This window comes from Cyanistes caeruleus, chromosome 7 (genome assembly GCF_971803275.1).
Source record: "Cyanistes caeruleus chromosome 7, bCyaCae1.hap1.1, whole genome shotgun sequence".
NCBI lineage: Eukaryota > Metazoa > Chordata > Aves > Passeriformes > Paridae > Cyanistes > Cyanistes caeruleus.
The window spans coordinates 40,345,437-40,369,403 of record NC_141707.1 but is presented as its reverse complement, the minus strand read 5'-3'; the positions used below and the strand labels follow the sequence as shown (position 1 = coordinate 40,369,403).

The following is a 23,967-nucleotide window of genomic DNA, read 5'->3' as shown; positions in this document are numbered from 1 at the left end:
GCGTTGGGAATGTGGAGCTGAACATTCCCCCTTGGAATGTTCCATAGGGAAGTGCCACCCCCCTCTGCCACTGTCCCCAGGACATTCCCGACCTCCTCCTTCCCATCCCAACCCCAATTCCCGGCCCCAGGACACACCCAGGGCTCTGGTGCGGCCAAAACCCTCGGGAAGGAGATGAAATAAAGAATCGATTCCTCTTTTCCTGCATGGAAATTCCTGTTTAAATTTGATCCTGATGTTTTCCCGCTTTTTTTTTTTTTTACAAAGCAGAACAAAACCTCCCCTTTATTTTGGCGGGGGGAGCTGTTAAATCCCATTTTGTATTTTTGGGGTGATTGGAGGATAAAGAGCAGGAATATTCGGGCAGGAGGCTGGAGATGAGCTCCTGATCCAAGTTAATCCAGGATATTCCAGCGCCATGCAAGCCCAGCAATCCCTTTCCCAACTGAACTCCCTCCTGCTTCCCATTTAATGCATTTATTCAGGAAATATCCTCTGATTTACACCTCACCCATAAAGCCCGGGATGAATCCAGAACCACCAGAGCAGGGTACAGAAAATACCGGCATTTTTAATGACCCAGTGCATTTACAGAGATTTTTGGGAACTGTGAGGGAAATCCTGGGAAATATTTCCCCACTTACCGGTGCTGGGATCCCGCTGCCCTGGGATTTCAGTCTCCTGAACCCTCTGGGCAGTGAGAATTCCCAAAATCCCAGCCCAGAGGGCCACAGCTGCATTTGGGGTGGCTCCCAAAGGAACGTCCCCAGCACATCCCGGGAATGTTCCTGTCCCCACATCCCAGCTGGAGCAGCTCCTGAGGACCAGCAGTGCTTTGGGAACAGCCACACCCACAAAAGGATGGAGCCCCCAGATCCCTAAAACCAGAAAGGAGCCTCTGTGATTCCAGTGGGAATGGGAACACCCAGAGGTGGAACTGGGAGAGATCCAGGGACGGAGCCGTGCCTGTGGCTGGTGGGATGCAGGGATTCATGGATGTGTTGGGATGGAGGGATGGAGACCCTCCAAGCTCCAGAAGTCTCAGCTCTGGCCCTTCCAGGAGTTTCCTGAGCCCCAGGTCTGGCCCCAGCTCCATTCCCATGGAAGGGACAGCCCCATTCCCAAGGAAGGAGGGACAGCTCCATTCCCAAGGAAGGGACAGCTCCATTCCCATGGAAGGAGGGACAGCTCCATTCCCATGGAAGGGACAGCTCCATTCCCATGGAAGGAGGGACAGCTCCATTCCCATGGAAGGAGGGACAGCTCCATTCCCATGGAAGGAGGGACAGCTCCATTCCCAAGGAAGGGACAGCTCCATTCCCATGGAAGGAGGGACAGCTCCATTCCCAAGGAAGGGACAGCTCCATTCCCATGGAAGGAGGGACAGCTCCATTCCCATGGAAGGAGGGACAGCTCCATTCCCATGGAAGGAGGGACAGTTCCCTCCGTGCCGCTCCGAGGTCCCACGGATGTCGCTGCTTCCCCTCGGCATTGCCGTGTCTCCCGTGGCCTCACCTCTTGGAATTCCTGGTGAAGCGCAGTCTTAGCCTGATTTTCCCAACACCAGATCCCATTTTTTTTCCCAGCACAACCCAGGAAGCTTTGGTGCTGTCAAATCCCACTGGGCACGAGAGAACACCCCAGATCCTCCAGGACGTTCTCCAGGACATTCTCCAGGACATTCTCCAGGACATTCTCCAGGACATTCTCCAGGAGAGCCCAGCACATCCCAGCAGCTCGGGCCACACCTCCCAGGGCCACCTGTCCGTGGTGACAGTAACACCTCCACATCCCAACGTCTCCAGGGTCAGCCATGCCTCTGGAATCTCAGGAGCACACTGCCGCTGGTATCCGCAGCTCAGATCACTTGGAGGGACCTGGAACTCGCCGGTGGCTCCGCTGGGACGGGGCTGGGCGCTGCTGGGAGCAGCGGGAACAGCAGGAAGAGCGGGATGTGAGGCAGGAATCAGGCTCCCAGGGTCATGTTGCGCAGCAGCCACTGCTGGGAGCGGCCGCTCCCGCATTCCCGCATGGTGGGAACCAGCCGATCCTCCTCCGACGGCTCCGCCAGGCACTGGTTGCTGTTCAGGTGCCTCAGGGTGAGCTTCTGCAAGGGGGGACAGAGAATTCCCGCTGAAACCCAGAATTCCAGTTGGGGAATGCCGTGTCCTGGCATTCCAGGCCTGGTTTGGTCAGTGCCTGGAGCTCCAGGAATCTCCTGGAGCTCCAGGACATCCCCACCACACAGAGCCACCCCGCTCCTCCCTCTGCTCAACCAACAAATCCCTCTGCAAAGGGAAAATAATTCCAGGGAAATCTGATCTTCCCAAGGCACAGCTGCTGGATGGAGGAGCTGGGTCTCCACGTGGACACGTGGAATGTTTGGGACCAGAGAAGGAATTGCTGGTGTTGGAAATGTATTTGCTCAGTAATCCATGGAAACGCTCCTGTTCCCAGGGCATTTTTCCTTCTCAGGATGCTCCTTCTGATCCCACCACATTTCTGAGGGATGGGAGAATTGGAAGGACACAAAACAAAGTGGAAGGAATAAAACACCACCTGTTCCACTGGGAGAACAAATTCCCAGAGAAATCCCAGGAAGTTAAACAGGGAATTCTCTCAAATAACACCAGAGAAGTTCAGTCCCAGCTGAGCCGGGAGCATTCCCATCATCATTCCCTGGGAGTGTGCCAGGGCCTCACCTTCCAGCCAGGAATTCCCAATTCCCGATCTCCCACCCATCCCTGCCCTCTGGCACTGGGAGCCATTCCCTGGCTCCTGTCCCTCCATCCCTTGTCCCCAGTCCCTCTCCAGCTCTCCTGGAGCCCCTTCAGGCCCTGCAAGGGGCTCGGAGCTCTCCCTGGATCCTTCCCTTCTCCAGGGGAACATTCCCAGCTCTCCCTGGATCCTGCCCTTCTCCAGGGGAACATTCCCAGCTCTCCCTGGATCCTTCCCTTCTCCAGGGGAACATTCCCAGCTCTCCCTGGATCCTTCCCTTCTCCAGGGGAACATTCCCAGCTCTCCCTGGATCCTTCCCTTCCCCAGGGGGACATTCCCAGCTCTCCCTGCATCCTTCCCTTCTCCAGGGGAACATTCCCAGCTCTCCCTGGATCCTTCCCTTCTCCAGGGGAACATTCCCAGCTCTCCCTGGATCCTTCCCTTCTCCAGGGGAACATTCCCAGCTCTCCCTGCATCCTTCACTTCTCCAGGGGAACATTCCCAGCTCTCCCAGTACCCCTGGGAATGGGGAATTTCAGGGTGGAAATCCCGTCAGCAGATCATCCGCTGGAGCAGAGCCCGATTTTATGGCAAGGGAACAAACAGGGAAAACCAGGATGGGCAGGAAAATCCTGGAGCCCTGAGGAGAGGGGAGAAAGGAGGAATTAATCCCAAAATTCATCTGAAACAGCCCAGGCTGATGTCAAACCTTGGAATCTCCCTAGGAATAGAGGGGCTGGAATGGTGGGAGCTGCTTGAGGGCTTGGGCTCAAGCAGGAGCATAAATATTGATGTAATATTAAAAAATATTTATATCAAATAAATAATAGGAGAAAAATAAAATAATATTAAATAGTTTAAATTATAATATTATATATGATATTCAAATAATATATTAAATAATTTAGATTATATATAAAATTAATAGAAAATATAGATTCTAGATTATATTATATTAATGTAACATAACCATTATATATTATATTATATTATATTATATTATATTATATTATATTATATTATATTATATTATATTATATTATATTATATTATATTATATTATATTATATTATATTATATTATATTATATTATATTATATTATATTATATTATATTATATTATATTATATTATATTTTAATATAAATAATATAGAACATTGAAAAATAAAGAGACAAAAATATATTAAATAGTATTATACAGAATAATATAAAATAAGAGATTAAATTATGCTCTCAGGGCTCATAAACACCATTTATATTCATTATTTTTAAGATTTTTATATAATTTGATTTTTATATATTATTTATGTATATTATGATTTCTATTTAGTGGAAAATATAGCATAATATTTATATATTACATAATAAATATATTGTTTATTTTTATCTACTGTAAATTTATAATAATTATAAATTATTATATATTATATATTATATAATGAAATAATAGAATAATTATCAGGTGTAAATGTATATTTACTGTATTTATATATTATTAATATATTATTGTATTAATTACATATATTAATGTATTTTATATATTTTTAATATTAATAATAATTATTAATATATTTTAATTTTATTTATGGATAAAAATATAGAAATTAAAGACACATATAGATAAAAAATTTTCAATATATATCTACAAAAAGGCTCTTCATCCCCAACCAAACTCCTGGGAAATTCCAACATGGAATTTGGTTTTCCTACCCCCATCTCCCCGTCCTGATCTACTGAATATGAAAAATTCCATGATAATTACAGGAAAAGTCTGGAAAAAATTCAACTTCTAGGCAAAAAATCTGGGAAAAATCTGGGAAAACTCTCTGGAAAATTCTGTGGAAAATCCTAGGAAATGTTGAACCTTTTTGAGAAAATATTTTACAAATGAAAGTATTTTTACGTCTTGGAATAGGAGGCAAATCTCAGCTCCTGCAGGTTGGAACAATCACAGTGACAGCAAGAGATCAAGGGAGTTGAATTAATCCAAAATTAATTAAAACTAATAACAATTAAGACTAATAATTACTAGTAACTAATAATTACTGAGAACTAAGACGAACTAACATTAAACATTTGTTCTATCCTATAGCTATAGAATCATCTTCTGTCTTGTTCTATGGAAAAATCTGATATGAAATTAAATTTATTCAATTTTTTATTAAATTCTCTGAAAAAAATTCTATCGAATTCTGAAATTCTATTAAATTTTATGAAAATTCTATCCTAATTCTATTTAAAAAAATCCATTAAAATTCTACCAAAAAATTCTGTTAACATTCTAAGGAAATTCCATGAAAAATTCCAGGAAAAGTCTGCAAAAAACACATGAAAATTTTATGAAAAATATGAAGGAAAATTTGAGGAGAAATTTTTCATGAAAATAAAACTTTTCATGTCAAAAACGACATGAAAAAATGCATCAAAAAAGGGAAGAAATGATGAAAAATGTGTGAAAAGGTGAATGAAAAATTCTCATAAAAATTCCATGAAAAGTCTACGAATTCCATGAAAAATTAACATTTTTGAAACCGTCAAAAAAAAATACATATATATATAAAAAATACAAAAATTTCCAAAATAAAACAAGACAGAATTTTCGCCGAGCTCCTCCAGCAGAGCCAGAAGATTCCCTGGGAATTCCTTACCCCACCACATCCTGGATTTCCTTCCAATCCCAACGTCCCTATAGGAAATAATCGGTGGGGCTGGAATAAACCTTCCTAAAGACTTCCAGGCGGGAATAATTCCTGAGGATCCAGGTCTGCAGGGGGCTCCCATCGCAGGCCTCCACCGTGGGGCCATGGGAGCCGTCCTCGATCCTGCCCAGCGTCAGGCACGACTGCGTGATGATGTGCAGGAATGTGCGCCTCTGGAAAAGCGGGAACGCTCAGCGGGAACGGCCGAGGGCGGCGGGAAGAGCGGGGAAAACGTGGGAATTGCTACTGGGGAATGGCGACGGGAACGGCGAGCGGGTCGGGATTTTTGGATTCACCAAAGTGAACGTCCAGAGGGAAATTCATGGATTGGGATTGAATTCCAGGCAAAAATCTCCTCCCTGCTCTTGAGAGCATTCCCATGATCCAGAGTGGATTGTGGCTCTCAATCCCGTTCTCCCTACCACTGGATTGCTGCAATTCCCTGATGGAAAGATCCAGGCAGAGATGGGGTTTTCCTAGCAGGAATATCCCAAAACTTCCATGTTGCTCTTGAGAGCATTCCCGTGATCTGCTGCAGGCTCTGGCTCCCAATCCTGCCTCTCCAACCCCTTGGATTGCTGCGATTCCCCATGGGAAGGATCCAGGCAGAGATGGGTTTTATTCCTGCACAAACATCCCAAAATTTCCACCCTGCTCCTGAGACCATTCCCAAGCTCCACCACGGAGCGAGGCTCCCGATCCTGCCTCTCCAAGCCCTTGGATGGACAGCTGAGATTCCTGCCTGGAAAGATTTGGGCACAGCCGGAGTTTTTCCTGCACAAACCACCCTGAATCCCATTCGGGAATTACTCCATTAAAACCAGAATTCATTAAACATTTATGTGGGGGTTTTTTTTCCCCCAACCACAATTCCAGCTTTTCCTTCCCAGTGCCCATTCCAGGTGGGATGAGATGAAGGGGAGCTTCCACTTCCCTGGATTCTACCCACTGGCATCACCCCATCACCGAGGGCTGGAATGCTCTTCCCACATCCCAGCTCCTCTCACACTCCTTTCCCGTGATTTTGGCTTGGGAATGGAAAAAGTGACGTAAGGATAAAAGAGACACTAAAAATACCAGGGCCAAGTGTCCCTAAAATGTCACTTGGAGGCAGCGGCGGGGCTGGATCGCTGTGGAGCCGCGCTCCCTGCTCCCTCCTGCCCGGGAATCTTTCCAGGGAAAGCAGAGGTCCATAAGAAAAGGATCTGGAATTCTCTCTCTGGTGTTCACAGGATATGAAATATCCCAAGGCAGCGGATTCCTCACATGGGGATCAACATGAATGTGGGAATCTGAGCAGGCTTTTCCTGGATTCATGGAATGGTTTGGGATGGAAAGGCCTTAAATCCCATCACAATCCCTGCCATGGCAGGGGCACCTCCCCTCCAAATCCCATCCAGCCCGGCCTGGAGCACTTCCAGGGATCCAGGGGCAGCCACAGCTGCTCTGGGAATTCCAGCCAGGAATTCCCAATTCCCAATCTCCCATCCATCCCTGCCCTCTGGCACTGGGAGCCATTCCCTGGCTCCTGTCCCTCCATCCCTTGTCCCCAGTCCCTCTCCAGCTCTCCTGGAGCCCCTTCAGGCCCTGCAAGGGGCTCGGAGCTCTCCCTGGATCCTTCCCTTCTCCAGGGGAACATTCCCAGCTCTCCCTGCATCCTTCCCTTCTCCAGGGGAACATTCCCAGCTCTCCCTGCATCCTTCCCTTCTCCAGGGGAACATTCCCAGCTCTCCCTGGATCCTTCCCTTCTCCAGGGGAACATTCCCAGCTCTCCCTGCATCCTTCCCTTCTCCAGGGGAACATTCCCAGCTCTCCCTGGATCCTTCCCTTCTCCAGGGGAACATTCCCAGCTCTCCCTGGATCCTTCCCTTCTCCAGGGGAACATTCCCAGCTCTCCCTGGATCCTTCCCTTCTCCAGGGGAACATTCCCAGCTCTCCCTGCATCCTTCCCTTCTCCAGGGGAACATTCCCAGCTCTCCCTGGATCCTTCCCTTCTCCAGGGGAACGTTCCCAGCTCTCCCTGGATCCTTCCCTTCTCCAGGGGAACATTCCCAGCTCTCCCTGCATCCTTCCCTTCTCCAGGGGAACATTCCCAGCTCTCCCTGCATCCTTCCCTTCTCCAGGGGAACATTCCCAGCTCTCCCAGGCTGGCTCAGGGAGCGGGAAGCTCTGGAATGTTGGAGCAGCAGCTATGGAGAAGCACTGAGCGAGGGCACGGCTACAGGAGCTATTCCAGGGATCGGGATTTGGCACAGGGATTGCTCCAGACTTACCTCAAAGCTATATTCCCATTTCCCAAAATACTGAGGGAAGGGGAGACAGAAGGAAAGCGGAGTCAGAGATCCAAGGAACATTTTTTGTGCAGCCCCTCAGCTCTCCCCGGATAGAAATTCCGCAGCTTTGCAGGGACACCGCGATTGGGGACAAATAGTGGCAATTATCCAGGAAAAAATCACGGAATTCTGAGCGGGAGGGGATCCATAGGGATCATCAATCCAACCCCTGGCCCTGCCAGGAGATCCCAGCAATCCCATCCTGTCCCTGAGAGCGTTGTCCAAACGCTCTGGAATTATTTACACTGGAATATTATATAATTTTATATATATTATATTGTAATATTATGTAATATTCCAAGCTCTGGAAGCCTTGGAATAAACCCTGAGGGATCCATCTGGAATAAATCCTGAGGAGTTTGATAGGAATAAACCCTGGGGGATTTTTCAGGAATAAACCCTGCCACCACCATCCATCCACAGGGAATTAAACTCCTTCCTATCAGCTGTGACACATTTCCAGCTCTGTATTTTCCCTGGATTCCTTTGTTTATGTCCCAAGATTTCATCCCTCCCCACATCCAGGGGTTTTCCCTGGATGTCACAATGGGAATCACCAGGCATGGGAGCCTGGAAGTTATTCAATATTTAAACAAATTAAATTAGAAAAGTATAAAAATTAACCATAGCAGGAAATCGTAGAAAATTTCATGGAAATCCCTCAGAGAAATCCCTTTTTTGGGATTATTTCATGTCTAGTTGTGGCTTTGCTGTCCCTTGCCAAGCCAGAATTCCTAAAAATTCCTAAAAACCACCCAAAATCCTTCCATGCATTCCTGAATAAGTAAGGAAAGAAAAAATCAGTGTAATTCCACTGGAAAATCAAATTAATGAATACAAGTGACTTAGGAAATGTCCTGAAACTGCTTCTCTGGGAAAAAAAATAAATGGAATATCACAACTTGTAAAGATCCTGGATATTAGGAATGTTTGGGGGTTAATAATACACTAATAGATACATAATTAATGGGAATAATGAAATGAAAGGGAAAACAGGCAGCTGAAATCAGAATATTTCAAGGAAAATTGGTGATGAAAAGATTTGCTCAATAAATCCAGGGATAGGGAATGCAATGGGATGTTTTCCAGGAGAGCAAGCAGCCAGTCCTTGGAGATGCCATAAAAACATGGAGCATTCCTGTTTTAGGAGCTCCATCTCATGGCCGAGCTGGGTTTTACACAATTCCCGGGAAATTCTGCTCAATTTCAGGGAAAATCCAGCACATTCCCTATATTCTTCCAGTATTTTATTGGAAGAATTCCAGCCTTCCAGGCAGGAAGGGCGGAGGTGTCCAAGGAATTCCTGGATGTGGCTGGGGGCAAGGTGGGGATGGGGCACAGCTGATGATGACCTGGGAGGGCTTTTCCAGCCTCAGGGGGGACAGCAGCAGTAATTTCCCCATGGAAAGGGCGCTCAGGCCTTGGAAGTGCCCAGGGAGGTTTGCAGTGCCCATCCCTGGAGGTGTCCAGGGAATTCCTGGAGGTGGCACTCAGGGCTGGGGACAGGGTGGGATCGGGCACAGCTGGGATTTGATGACCTTGGAATGCTTTTCCAGCCCCAGGGATGGTGGGATTGTTCCCAAATCACCCCCGGATCAGGATACCTCGGCGTCGTACTCCCAGAGCTGGTTGCCCCTCAGGTGGTGGCACTTGAGCATCAGCACGGGGCCGTTGAGGCGCGACACGTCCAGGCACAGGTCATCCGTGCGGATCTCCTTGTCCGCCGTGTAGGAAAACACCTGCAACACACAGCGGGAATGGGAAAGGCCTGGGAGCTCTGGCCCCAGCTCCGGGAGGGACCCCTCAGGAGCTGGAGCCTTTCATCGGAGAAATCTACCAGAATTCACGGGAATGGAAAGGTTTTCCATTGGAGGAATCCATTGGAATTCAGGGGAAGGGAAAGGTTTTCCATTGGAGAAATCCATTGGAATTCAGGGGAAGGGAAAGGTTTTCCATTGGAGAAATCCATTGGAATTAAAGAAGGAAAAGGTTTCCCATTAGAGAAATCCATTGGAATTAAAGATTAATTAGAATCCATCAGAATCAATCCATCAGAATTAAAGATTGGAGAAATCCACTGGAATTCAGGGGGAGGGAAAAGTTTCCCATTGGAGAAATCCACTGGAATTAAAGATTAATTAGAATCCATCAGAATTAATCCATCAGAATTAAAGACTGGAGAAATCCATTGGAATTCAGGGGAAGGGAAAGGTTTCCCATTGGAGAAATCCATTGGAATTCAGGGGAAGGGAAAGGTTTCCCATTGGAGAAATCCATTGGAATTCAGGGGAAGGGAAAGGTTTCCCATTGGAGAAATCCATTGGAATTCAGGGGAAGGGAAAGGTTTCCCATTGGAGAAATCCATTGGAATTCAGGGGAAGGGAAAGGTTTCCCATTGGAGAAATCCATTGGAATTCAGAGGAAGGGAAAGGTTTCCCATTGGAGAAATCCATTGGAATTCAGGGGAAGGGAAAGGTTTCCCATTGGAGAAATCCATGGAAATGAGGCCAAGCTCCAGTGAGGATGGAGGAAGTGACAGGAGGAGATGGCAGGATTTGGGATGGAGCTCCAGGATAAATCAGGGATGGGAACACCCCAGCCTTTCCCAGCAGGAATGTGGCCAGGAGCAGGTGTCTGGAATACCAGAGCTTCCATGGAATTGTGACTGTGCCACCCATGGAAAATTCCACACATAAATAAGAAAAAACTTAGCATTAATTAAATTAGAATTAATTTAAAATACGCTTAAAAATCCCTTCATTATAATTTACATCCCAAACCCCATCTGGAGCAGCCATGCTAATTTGAATATCTACTGGAATATGCAAATTTTATTCTAATTAACCCAGAGTCGCCGGTCACAAGACCAAGAATTCCAATCCACTTTTCCCCTCCCTTTCCAGCCCCTCCAAACAAAACACCCCAGCCCCCTCCTCACTGGAATTCCACGGAAGAACTCAACTTCCATGAATATCCGGGATATTTCCTTTCCCCCCACACATCCAGAATGGATGGATCCAGTTTATGGAGATTCCATTTTAACGAAAATAAATTCAAATTCCTGACCAAATTTCCCAATGTTTGTGTCTGGAATGTTAAATTTATTCTTAAATGACATCAGGGCCCTGTTCAATATATTCCCTGCGATACTTCCCATGGATTTGCATCAATATTCCCCCAAAATCTGGAGCTGAAATTGAAGAAAATGGCTGAGTCCTCTTAAAATCCTTCAGCCCCAAACCGAAAACATTTTGGAATTTTCCTTGTTTATTTTGATATTACTTTCACACAAAATCTAGAAGGGACTTGAAATAGACATTCAAAATATTCCAAAGGAATTCTTGGCCAAAGAAGCCGATTTTTCCCAGTTTTTCTTTACCTGGTTCCCTCCCATGCCGTGGCAGTTGAAAAATCCCACTTTTTCATTCTCCTTGCGGCCCATGTTGTCCAAGCACTGGTTGGTTTCAACATTCCTGATCTGGAGAAAGGAAAAGAGGCGAAACATTCCTTAAAATATTTCCTGGGCCTGCCAGATTTGTGCAGGAAATTGCAATCTGGAAACAGATCGTGTTCCCAAGAAATCACAGAACGGTTTGGGTTGGAAGTGGCCCCAAAGCTCATCCAGGGCCACCTCTCACTGTTCCATGCCAAGCTGTGAGGGAATTCAGGATGATTATCCCAAATCTGTCAAAATCTCCTTTTTTCTGCCTGTTCATCCCTGAAAACAACAAAACATCCACCTGGGAAATGCCCTTTGAGGCCTGGTGCTGCTCATCTTTGACTGGCACCGTTTTTCCTTGGATTTGAGCCCAGGAAGAGCCATCCAGGGCAGGACATGGATCATTTATGGCCTAATGATGCTGCTCCGGCTTGGCTGGATCAAATCCTGCCCCAACCTCTTCTGACAGGCAGGAAAATCTCCAAAAAAACCGCACTTCCAATGCCTTCAAAATTCCCCATTTTTCTGCTGCTCCCTGGGCTTGATGGCTGCAATTCCCTTTTCCTGCTGCCCTGGAACAGCCAAAGCAGGCTCCAAGCTGCTGTTTCCATGGAAACCGAGGCCACACTGCACAGATCAGGTGTTTGAATCGCTATTTTCTGCCTTTCTCATCCCATTTTCCAGCCTGCCAACGGGGCACAATCCCACTTTATTTGACATTCCCTAGACAAGTCCTTTCCTTGCTGGAAACCCCCGTTTCCCTTTATTTTGGCAGGATTAAACCTGGAATCCTCCAGTGCCTTTTATTCCTGCCTACAATGACAAATTTCAATGGGAAATCACTTCCCTGGATGTCAAAAAAAAAAAAAAGAAAAAAGCCATTTGTTCCTTGGAGTGCTATTCCAGGATTGTAATTCCATCATCAAATCCTTCAATTGTTATTCCATCATCATCAAATCAACCCATTCCAGAGCTTTGAAAAGGCAGCGTAGGAACAACTCAATGTAATGTTTTTTAATTGTGAATTTGTTGAATTCACAAGAGGAAAAAAAAAAAAAATTCCAGCTCCTGGTGGTCCCAGAACCTTGGGATAACCAGGAATATCCGTGATCCTCAGCTCCAGCCTGGAAAACACTCAGTGAGCAAACATTCCTTTAAAAAAAAATCCCCCAAAAAGCCATTTTTAGTCTCTTTCCGAACGATAAATGATGATGGAAGGTTCCCCTCAAGGGCTGCATATCCATTGTGTCAAAATATTAATCCCAAACTCCACTTTTCCAATCTCCTGCTCCATTTGGGAAATAAATGTGCCGGGTGAACACTGGCAATAGACACTGGATTTAAAAGGAGATTTGTAAGGAGAGGGAATATGTTTGGAACAGCGACTTCTCCTCAAAAAGGACTTTAAAAAAAGGAAATAAAGAGAAATAAGAAATCAAGAAGAATAAGAGACGAGCAGGGAACTCCAGCACCGGAGTCTTGGCTCCGAAGCCACCTCATCCCCTTGGGAATGGATCCATTGGCTCTGGACACTTCCTGCTTTCCTTCACCTACTGCTTTGTTGTCCTTACTGCTTTGTTGTCCTTACTCCTTTCCTTGCTGTTTTTTTGTACCCACTGGTTTTCCTTAGCAACTGCTTCCAGTTCTTACTGGTTTCCAGTTCTTACTGGTTCCCCTCATTTACTGGTTCCAGTTCTTACTGGTTTCCTGTATTTACTGGTTCCCTGGATTTACTGGTTCCCTGGATTTCTTGGTTTTCCTGCTTTCCTAGACCCCCTGCTTTGTTGTATTTACTGGTTCCCTGGATTTACTGGTTCCCTTTCCTTACTTGTTTCCAGTTCTTGCTCCACTTACTTGTTTGTTGTGCTCTTGGTTTCCTGCACTTATTGATTTCCTTTCATTCCTGGTTTCCTGCAATTCCTTACTTCTTTTATTCCTGGTTTCCTTTCATTCCTGGTTTCCTGCAATTCCTTACTTCTTTTATTCCTGTTTTACTTTCATTCCTGGTTTCCTGCACCCCTGGATTGCCGCGTTTCCCGTTTTCCCGCGATTCCCGGCCCGTACCTCTCCCAGGGAGTAGTAGCGCCGCGGGATCTGTGAGTCGGGGTAGACATTCTCCAGGTACCAGGAGAAGGGTTTGCACCCCAGGCTCTCCCGCAGCGCTTTCCTGACGGAAACGTCTCCGTAATCCACCTTCACCACCCCTGGAACGGCGAGACAAGAGCCCATCAAACATCTGGGAAAATCCTGGAGCCGTCTCCAGCTCCCGATGCCAATCCATGCGCTGGGATTGGGAGCAGCGGGATGGATGATGGATGGATGATGGATGGATGATGGATGATGGATGGATGATGGATGATGGATGATGGATGGATGGATGATGGATGATGGATGGATGATGGATGGATGGATGGATGATGGATGGATGGATGATGGATGGATGACGGATGGATGATGGATGGATGGATGGATGGATGGATGGATGGATGGATGGATGGATGATGGATGGATGGATGATGGATGGATGGATGATGGATGGATGACGGATGGATGATGGATGGATGGATGGATGGATGGATGGATGGATAATGGATGGATGATGGATGGATGATGGATGGATGATGGATGGATGATGGATGGATGGATGGATGGATGGATGGATGGATGGATGGATGGATGATGGATGATGGATGGATGATGGATGGATGGATGATGGATGGATGGATGATGGATGATGGATGATGGATGATGGATGATGGATGGATGGAGAACTGCTGGAGACCAGTGGCTGTGGAGGGAATATTTTGGGCACAGTTTGTGCTCCGGGAGAGGAGCCCAATCCCACTTTTTGCCCTCCCATGCAGGCAGGGAAGAATCTGCTTTGCAGACAGAAAATTGTGAGGATTTGCTATGATTTAGGAGGAAAATCCCTTCCCATTTCCTCTCCCAGGATCATCTGAACCTCACCTGGCCCAAACTGGGACAGGCTCACATGGGGCAGCTCCTGGATTCCAGATTCATCCATTCCTTTTCTTTCCTAACAAAGGAACTTCCTCTAATCCCATTTGAAGCGTCTCCAGGATTTCTGGGATTTCTGAAGGCCTCCCAGGCTCTTCCCAAGGAAATCTCCGACTCCTTCTTACAGGCTAAACCCAAAAGGGGACTTTTCCTCACTGCTTTGGGAATTTTTCCCTTTTTTTTTCTTGGATTTATTAAAAACTGCCTCCTGACTCATCCCAGCACAAAGGAAGATTTTCTTGTTATCCAAACAAAAACAGGAGAAGAAATTTTCTTGGATGAAAAATCTGCTCAACATCCCAAAAATTACAGCAGGGCTCTCCTCCAGCAGAATTCGATTTTCCCAGGAACTGGATCGCTCCAGAATTTTAATTTGGGATTTAATTATGAGGTGTGCCCCTTATCACGCTGAGAATTCTCTTTCTGCCTGGGAGCAGCGCCCGGCTCCTCTCTCCTGGGATCTCAGCTCTGGAATGGGATGACACTTCCATAGTCCATGGACACTCCCTGCCACATGTGGGGAAGAGAATTCCAGGTGTTGTGTTCCAGGGGGTTCTCCATGCTGGGATCTCTGATGCCCTTCCCATGGATCCCTCAGGGATTCCAGGGATAACCTGGGCCCCTCCTGACAATGGAGACCCTGAGGGGCTGGAGTGTGGCCAAGGAAGGGAACGAAGCTGGGAAGGGGCTGGAGAATTCCTGAGGGAGCTGGGAAGGGGCTGGAGAATTCCTGAGGGAGCTGGGAAGGGGCTGGAGAATTCCTGAGGGAGCTGGGAAGGGGCTGAGGCTGGAGCAAAGGAGGATCCCGAGGGATCTTTTCCCTCTCTGGAATTCCCTGGCAGGAGGGGACAGGCGGGGGGTCGGGCTCTGCTGGCAAGGAACAGGGACAGGAGGAGAGGGAACGGCCTCAGGCTGGGCCAGGGCAGCTCAGGGGGGATTTGGGGACAATTCCTTCAGGAAATGGTGGAGTCCCCATTCCTGGAGGGATTTCAATCCCCGTGGATGTGGCACTGGGGACAGGACAGTGCTGGGAACCGTTTCACTCCATGATCTCAGAGAACTTTCCCAGCCCACCCCATTTCCAGCTCCCGTTTCCCGGGAAGCCGATCCCGTACCGGGGGAGATGATGTAGAAGAAATCCTTGAACTCGTCCATCCACACCTCAGCCAGGCGCCGGTTGTTCTTGTTGATGACGTGGCCGGTGCCCCCCGGGAAGGAGTAGGGGGTGGCCTTGCGGAACACGTGGCCCACGTGGGAGCAGGTGACGATCTCCAGGGAGCCACCGCACTGCCACACCTGCAGCGGGAACGGGAACCAGTGGGAAGCGTTATCCTCAGCATCCCAATTAGCTAGAGCAGTTATTGGGATAATCCCAAAGAATTCCATGGAATAACCTCAAATAACTCCATGGAATAATCCCAAAGAATTTCAAGGAATAACCCTAAACACTTCCATGGAATAATCCCAAACATTTCCATGGAATAACCCCAAAAAACTCCATGGAATAACCCCAAAGAATCCCATGGAATAACCCCAAAGAATTCCATGGAATAGTCTCAAAAAACTCCATGGAATAATCCCAAAGAATTCCATGGAATAATCCAAATTTTAGTTCATTTTTTTTTAATTTCAATTATCTATCTCAATTATTTCAATTATTTGAGTTTGGGGTTTTATTTATTTCTATTATTTGTCTCAAATATTTGTCTCAATTATCTTAATTATTTTAATTATTTTAGTTCACTTTATCTCAAATATCTATCTCAATTATTTTAATTAAGTTTTTTTTTATTTCAATTATCTATCTCAAATATTTGTCTCAAGTATTTATCTCAAATATTAATCTCAAATATTAATCTCAAATATTTATGTCAAATATTTGTCTCAACTATTTACCTCAATTATCTTAATTATTTTAATTAGTTCCATTTTTTTACCTCAAATATCTATTTCAATTATTTTAATTTTTTTAGTTCAGTTCTTTTAATTATTTATCCCAATTATTTATTTCAGTTATTTATTACAATTATTTATTTCAATTAGTTCAGTTCTTTATTTCAATTATTTATTTATTTAATTAATTCAATTATTTCAGTTATTTATTTCAATTCTTTATTTCAATTCTCTCAGTTCCCTTTTTTTGTTTTGATTCTTTACCTCAAATATTGATTTCAATTATTTTTTTCAAACTTTAAATGCCAATTATTCCTTTCCAATTTAATTATTATTATATATTATAATTATTATTATTTATTTCCAATTTAATCATTTCAGTTTTTTATTTGAATTTTTTGATTTCCATTCTTTTCCTTCCGGGCCCTTCCTGGTGATAAATCCCTGAGTTTTTGGGGAATTTTTCACGGGAGCTCCGGCGGAATCCTGGAATTAGAGCTGCTGCGTTCCCATGGCAACCGTGGGATCGCGTTAATCAGGGCTCCCTCCACTCCCAGAATTCCATGGGAATGAGGAAGGATGGCTCCTGTGGGATCCACAGCCAACTGCTCAGGGGAACTTCGGGATGAGGGGTGCCGAGGAATTCCAGAGGGAAAAAATCCCAGATACGCACCAGGGATGGGCTCATGGAGCAACCTGGGAGCATGGAATGACCCCAAAGAATTCCATGGAATAACCCCAAAGAATTCCATGGAATAACCCCAAAGAATTCCACGGAATAACCCCAAAGAATTCCACGGAATAACCCTAAAGAGTTCCATGGAATAACCCTAAAGACTTCCATGGAATAACCCCAAAGAACTCCATGGAAGAGCCCCAAACACTTCCATGGAATAACCCCGAAGAATTCCATGGAATAACCCCAAAGAATTCCATGGAATAACCCTGAAGAATTCCAGGGAATGATCCTAAAGAATTCCAGGGAATAACCCCAAAGAATTCCATTGAATGACCCCAAAGGATTCCATGGAATAACCCCAAAGAATTCCATGGAAGAGCCCCAAAGAATTCGATGGAATAACTCCAAACACTTCCATGGAATAACCCCAAATGTACATCAGGGATGTATTCCCAGAGCAACCGGGGAGTGCGGAATAAATCCCAAATATACACCAGGGAAGAAATCCCAAAATATTCCCCGTGGATGTGCTCATGGAGCAATGTGGGAATAACTGGACACACAATTGGAGACGCCTCCATCCCAAATCCCAGCATTCCCTGGCTGTTTTCCCATTCCAGTTGGCAGGAAATTCCCCCTACGGCACCATTTCTACAAAGCTCTGTTCCCAGACACTTTTCCAGCGGATTTTTGGCTCTCCCTGGAGCAATCCGCTCCCTGTGCCAGCTGGGATCGCATCTGGGGGAACCTGCACCCTCTCCTTAGGGAAAAGGAATTTTCCAATGTTTCCTAAAAGTCCCAAACAAATCAGCCTTCTGGGATACTCTCTGGGAATGTGACTGCTGCCCAAAAATTCCCATCCTGGCTAAGAATTGTGGGATTTCAGGGATCTGTTCCCCACACAGACTATGGAATCCATTCATCCCTCGCTGTTGGGACTCCAGGGAGTCAGGGAATTATGGAATGGTTCGGGTTGGAAAGGGAATTAAATCCCATCCCAATCCATCCAGGGACAGCTCCCACCATCCCAGGCTGCTCCAAATCCCAAATCCAGCCTGGCCTTGGGCACTGCCAGGGATCCAGGGGCAGCCACAGCTGCTCTGGGAATTCCCAATTCCCAACGTCCCACCCATCCCTGCCCTCTGGCACTGGGAGCCATTCCCTGGCTCCTGTCCCTCCATCCCTTGTCCCCAGTCCCTCTCCAGCTCTCCTGGAGCCCCTTCAGGCCCTGCAAGGGGCTCGGAGCTCTCCCTGGATCCTTCCCTTCCCCAGGGGAACATTCCCAGCTCTCCCTGGATCCTTCCCTTCTCCAGGGGAACATTCCCAGCTCTCCCTGGATCCTTCCCTTCTCCAGGGGAACATTCCCAGCTCTCCCTGCATCCTTCCCTTCTCCAGGGGAACATTCCCAGCTCTCCCTGGATCCTTCCCTTCTCCAGGGGAACATTCCCAGCTCTCCCTGGATCCTTCCCTTCTCCAGGGGAACATTCCCAGCTCTCCCTGGATCCTTCCCTTCTCCAGGGGAACATTCCCAGCTCTCCCTGCATCCTTCCCTTCTCCAGGGGAACATTCCCAGCTCTCCCTGCATCCTTCCCTTCTCCAGGGGAACATTCCCAGCTCTCCCTGCATCCTTCCCTTCTCCAGGGGAACATTCCCAGCTCTCCCTGCATCCTTCCCTTCTCCAGGGGAACATTCCCAGCTCTTCCTGGATCCTTCCCTTCTCCAGGGGAACATTCCCAGCTCTCCCTGGATCCTTCCCTTCTCCAGGGGAACATTCCCAGCTCTCCCTGCATCCTTCCCTTCTCCAGGGGAACATTCCCAGCTCTCCCTGGATCCTTCCCTTCTCCAGGGGAACATTCCCAGCTCTCCCTGGATCCTTCCCTTCTCCAGGGGAACATTCCCAGCTCTCCCAGCCTGGCTGCAGAGCTGGATTCTGATTGGATCCTAAAGGAATTAACCCTTCCTGCTCCTTATCCATTTCCTGTCACAATTCCCACAACAGCCAAAGCAGGAATTCCAGAGATCAGAGCAACTCTGGCATCGTCACATCCCTGGGGAAATCCCCTTTTCCCTGTTCTTCTTGCACTTCCAGCAGTGCCAGAAATCCCAAATAAACCCCATCCTACCCCGCTCAGAGCTCACATTCCCTGTCCCATCCTGCCTGGATTATCCTAAGGAATCATCCCAAAGGAATTCTTTTTTTTTCCAGATGGACAGATTAATTTTAATTCCCTTTCCAAATCCATAGCAATTCCTTTCAGAGCATCAAGTTTTTTCAGGGAATTCTCCAAGTGGGATAAAACCACGTGGAGAATTTAACAGGAAGCGAAAAATTCCAGCAATTCCATCAATAAAAATAAAGTTTAGGAATAAATCAGTTTTTCCTTGACTAAAACAAACCCTCGGAAATGTAAGAGATTCCTGCCAGGAATTGTCATTATTTTTCCCTAATTAAAAGACATTCCTAAAAGGAATCATTAAAGACTCATCAGCAACGAGAAGGAGCTGAAAGGAAAAACAGGAATTTTCCCAAAATAATCAAATTCTACCCCATGGATGCTCCTCCTGGAAATGCCTCTGAGAGCAAAAACAGCTGGAAATCCTTGGAATTATTCTTTGGGATAATGATGGAGCTGGATGCAGATGAGACAGGCATGATCCAGGGAAAGAAAGGATAACATTTTTGGGGATTCAGGAACCCTCAAAATATGGGGGGAAGGCCGGGTTCATTTTTTGGGGGGATTTCTTTTTTGGGATTTCTGTTTTTGGGATTTCTGTTTTTGGGATTTCTGTTTTTGGGATTTCTTTTTATTATTCTGAAGCAATCCCAAATCTCTTCCCTCCCTGGATGGAAGAGCAGCTCCCTGTGCTCTGATCCGTCACCTCCCACACCAGGGTTTGCTCCCAGCGCTTTCCTGACCCAAATATTCCAGATATTCCCAAATCCCGCTGGACAGGGGCAGCTTTGGAGCTTCCCGATCCCTCAGCTCTCCTGGCTCCCAGTTTCCCAGGGATTTGTTCCCTCAGCTGGGATCTGAACCCTTTGATGTCCCAGAGAAAGTCACACCAAGTTTCCCTGGATTTTCAGCTGCTTTTCCTTCCAGAGGCTCCCAATCCCGATAAGCAGCACCAGGGGATTCCCACGGCAATATCCAGATTTATTCCTCTCCCTGACCCCTTCAATTCCCCGGTTTAGGGTGGGAAAGGCCCATTTGGAATGCTTTGACAATTCCCTGCTCCAGGGATCTCCTGTAAAACACGGAAAACCGAGGAAAAGAATTCCTGCCCAGGGGCCTTGGCACATCCAAGGAGGAATTTTGGGGGTTAAAACAGCAAAAAATGTGGGAATCTCCTGGTTTGAAGCATCCAGGCTCAGGAGGGGATCCGAAGCTTTTGGTTTTCCTGCAAAGGGAACAATCCAGGTTCAGAGGAATGGCCTGGGAAAGCTTTTAGATTCCCAGCTGATCTTCCCTGGAAAAATCTGTTCCCTAAAAAACTTCAGAGGGGTTCCTGGCAGGGAAGATGGTTCCAGTTGAATGGAAAAGACGGGAAAAAAGGGGCCAGGCCATTCCCAGGATGTGCTGTGGGTTCCAGAGGGATCCTGGGCGTTATTCCCGGCACTAAATCCAGAAATTGTGACACAACAGAGGAGCCCAAAGCCATTCCCAAAATCCCTTCCAACCGTTCCTTCTCCAAGCCTCAATTTCCCACTTTTCCTCCCCAGCCGAAGGATACCGGCTGCGTTTCCCCCTGAGGCGTGGCTGGATGTTATCCCAGCGGGAATAGCAGCGTTTTCCGCAGGATACGGAACCGCCCCGGCACAGAGCCGGAATTCCAGCCGGAACGTGCAAGTCCATGGTGTCACCATTCCCAAAAAACCTCCCAGAACGTCGTTTTTAACTTGGATTTTTAATTGAGATCAAATTCCCACTGGGCACCTCGGTCTTTTTCTATGAAGGAACGATTAAAGCAGATGGAATTTCGGAGGTATAAAAACCCCTCAATATTAAAATAATAAAATATTAGAATATTAGAATATTAGAATATTAAAATATTAGAATATTAAAATATTAAAATATTGAAATATTGAAATAGTGAAATATTGAAATAGTGAAATATTGAAATAGTGAAATATTGAAATATTGAAATATTGAAATATTGACATATTGAAATATTGAAATATTAAAATAATGAAATATTGAAATATTAAAATATCAAAATATTAAAATATTCCACGCAGTAAAAAAAGTTCCCAAAACACCCCAAAGAGGCTTTCCCCAAATTTTAAAAATTCCATGTAACCCATGACTTGCAGGCCAGCTAAAGCAGGAGCTCCCTGAAGGAACGACAGCACAAATGGGGGGATTTATTTTTGGGGTTTTTTTTGGGGGGGAAAAGAAAAGGAAGGAAAACAGGAATTACCCTAAAGGACATTTCAAGATTCTCTCCACCCCAGATATCCATTCCCGAATCGTAAGTTCCTATCTCTTCAAAGTAGTTCCTGTCAATAGAAAACAGGCCACCAGCCATAGTTGGGGTCCTGGGTGGAAAACAAACAGGGAAAAAAACAAAGGAAAACAGGGAAAAACAAAACAAAAACAAAAAAAAAAAAAGGGAGAAGAGAAAGAAAAAAGAAAAAAAAAATAAAATACTTTTAAAGGACACTCTGGAATTTCACATTTCACTGCCTCCCGCATCGCACCACACAGGAATTCCTACAGGAAACGTCTAGGAAAGGGGAATTGGAACTGGGTTTTCCCTGCTCTTCCCAGAAATTCATGGATATCAGGCCCAGCCACGTTCCAAGGAAAAATAATGACAGTTTTTACTGGATTTTTCCTGCATTTCCCCAAAATCCATGGAGCTCGGGCCCAGATACTGTCCAGGGATGAATAAACATAATTTTAACTGGATTTTTCCTGCTCTTCCCCAAAATCCATAAATTTTGGGCCCATACACACTCCAGGGCTGCTCCCATTCCCATGGATTTTTTCAGAACTGTGATGGGGGGGATTTGGGGTGTTCTGAGGGAGCAGCAGCTCAAATCCAGCTGGGAATGCTTGGGAGGAGTTCCATGGCCCGGCTTTGCCCCAGAGGGAGCCCCAAAGGGTGGAAGGAGCAGGAAAATCGCTGCTGATGGGAGGAGAAATCTCCCAGGGCTTGGCCCCATTTCCCTGGAAATGGCTGCTCCCGGTTTTCCAGAAATCCCAGCCTACACGACACAGGAACACCCAGCCCAGGGATTTCTTTGGGAAGGAACAGATCAATCCCAAATCCCAGCTTTCCTTGGATGTGTGCCAGCACAGCCAAAGGGGTGGGAGCTCAGCTCATCCCTGGAGACCCAAACCTGCGGAATTTGGTGGAGCAACCCCTAGGAGGAGGATCTGGAGCTGCTCCAGGGCTGGAGCCAGCCTGGGAATGTTCCCCTGGAGAAGGGAAGGATGCAGGGAGAGCTGGGAATGTTCCCCTGGAGAAGGGAAGGATGCAGGGAGAGCTGGGAATGTTCCCCTGGAGAAGGGAAGGATGCAGGGAGAGCTGGGAATGTTCCCCTGGAGAAGGGAAGGATGCAGGGAGAGCTGGGAATGTTCCCCTGGAGAAGGGAAGGATGCAGGGAGAGCTGGGAATGTTCCCCTGGAGAAGGGAAGGATCCAGGGAGAGCTGGGAATGTTCCCCTGGAGAAGGGAAGGATGCAGGGAGAGCTGGGAATGTTCCCCTGGAGAAGGGAAGGATGCAGGGAGAGCTGGGAATGTTCCCCTGGAGAAGGGAAGGATCCAGGGAGAGCTCCGAGCCCCTTGCAGGGCCTGAAGGGGCTCCAGGAGAGCTGGAGAGGGACTGGGGACAAGGGATGGAGGGCCAGGAGCCAGGGAATGGCTCCCAGTGCCAGAGGGCAGGGCTGGGTGGGATATTGGGAATTGGGAATTCCTGGCTGGAAGGATGGAGAGGGCCTGGAATAGAATTCCCAGAGCAGCTGTGGCTGCCCCTGGATCCATGGAAGTGCTGGAGCAGCCTGGGATGGTGGGAGCTGTCCCTGGTGGACTGGGATGAGATTTCAGGTCCCTCCCAATCCAAACCTTCTCCTTCCTCCTTCTCCCTCCCCTGGATGGAGACCCTCTTTGCCTGACACAAAATTCCCCATTTTTTCCCAAGACCGACCCTTTAGGGAATTTGGAAGGATGAAACTGAGCTTCCACAGGATCCCGATGTCCTTTGCCTCCGGACTCCAAACGCTTCCCAAAGCCCTCCCTGACCAAGCTGGCAGTGCCCAGTTTGACGCTGGAAAATTCCCTGATCCTGCTCCAATCCCCAGGCAGCTCCTGGGATAACGGGAATGTTCCCTGGGATGTGAATTCCGTGGGACACAGCCAGAGCTGCAGAGCTCTCCCTGGAAACCAAAGCACCGGGAAGATAAAGGGGCTTAAAGCAGTTTTTAAAGTGGAAAAATGAGTTTTTTCCTCAGCTCTGCCTCTGTTCCCTGCGGGATCAGCTGACAGCTCCTGGGAATTGCAGCGATTGACTCCCATCACCGCCTGATCCTGCTTTATTTGGGAAGCACCATCTGCTTCCCATTCCCACACAGAAAACACGGGAGCAATCCCAGCTTTGCTGCATCCCGGGAAAGCCATCCCCGGATTCCATGATGGGAGAGGAGGGATGGGGAAGGGATTCCAGCCCTGGAGCTCCCATCACCTCATCCTGCTTTTCCCAAGGAATCCCATCCCAGGAATCCAAAGGGCTCCACCAAATTCTACTAAAGCAGAGCACTGTGGATATATCTGGGAATTAGGGATCGGCACCGGGATCAATCCCTGCTGCTCGTCAGAGCCAATTAACTGCAATCAACCCCAAGTTTAATTATTAATAATTAAGATATTCATATAATATCAAGATAATAAGTATCATATCCATAATATCCAGAATTCATTTGGAAAATGTTCCCAGGCACGGGGGGGATTTTTGGGATCTCTTGCAGGGCCAGGGCTTGGATTGATGATCCTTGTGGGTCCCTTCCAGCTCAGGGAATTCTATGATCCTAACACATTCCTGATATTTCATCTTGTAGTTTCCATATTTTTTGACCTTTTTTTTTTTTTTTTTTTCCCTAAGATTTGATCCTGCATTTTCCCTTTCAATCCCTGATTTATACAAAACATTTCCTGGACCTCAATCCGTATTTTTAGTATTTCTAATCC

At 46.7% G+C, this 23,967-nt stretch overlaps 1 protein-coding gene across 2 annotated transcripts in view; it reads right to left on the bottom strand.

Annotated features, from left to right (window-relative positions):
- Window positions 1–551: 551 nt before the first annotated feature.
- GALNT13 (polypeptide N-acetylgalactosaminyltransferase 13) overlaps window positions 552–23,967 on the bottom strand; it is a 42,824-nt gene continuing 19,408 nt past the window's right edge. For both annotated transcript variants that reach the window (XM_086896666.1, XM_023931446.2), the window contains 6 exons: window positions 21,200–21,317; window positions 15,324–15,504; window positions 13,255–13,394; window positions 11,131–11,229; window positions 9,356–9,490; window positions 552–2,107 (listed from right to left, as the gene is read on the bottom strand). In XM_086896666.1, coding sequence (XP_086752792.1) covers window positions 1,967–2,107; window positions 9,356–9,490; window positions 11,131–11,229; window positions 13,255–13,394; window positions 15,324–15,504; window positions 21,200–21,317 — 814 coding nt within the window. In that variant the 3' untranslated portion in view covers window positions 552–1,966. The remainder of the gene's footprint in view (window positions 2,108–9,355; window positions 9,491–11,130; window positions 11,230–13,254; window positions 13,395–15,323; window positions 15,505–21,199; window positions 21,318–23,967) is intronic.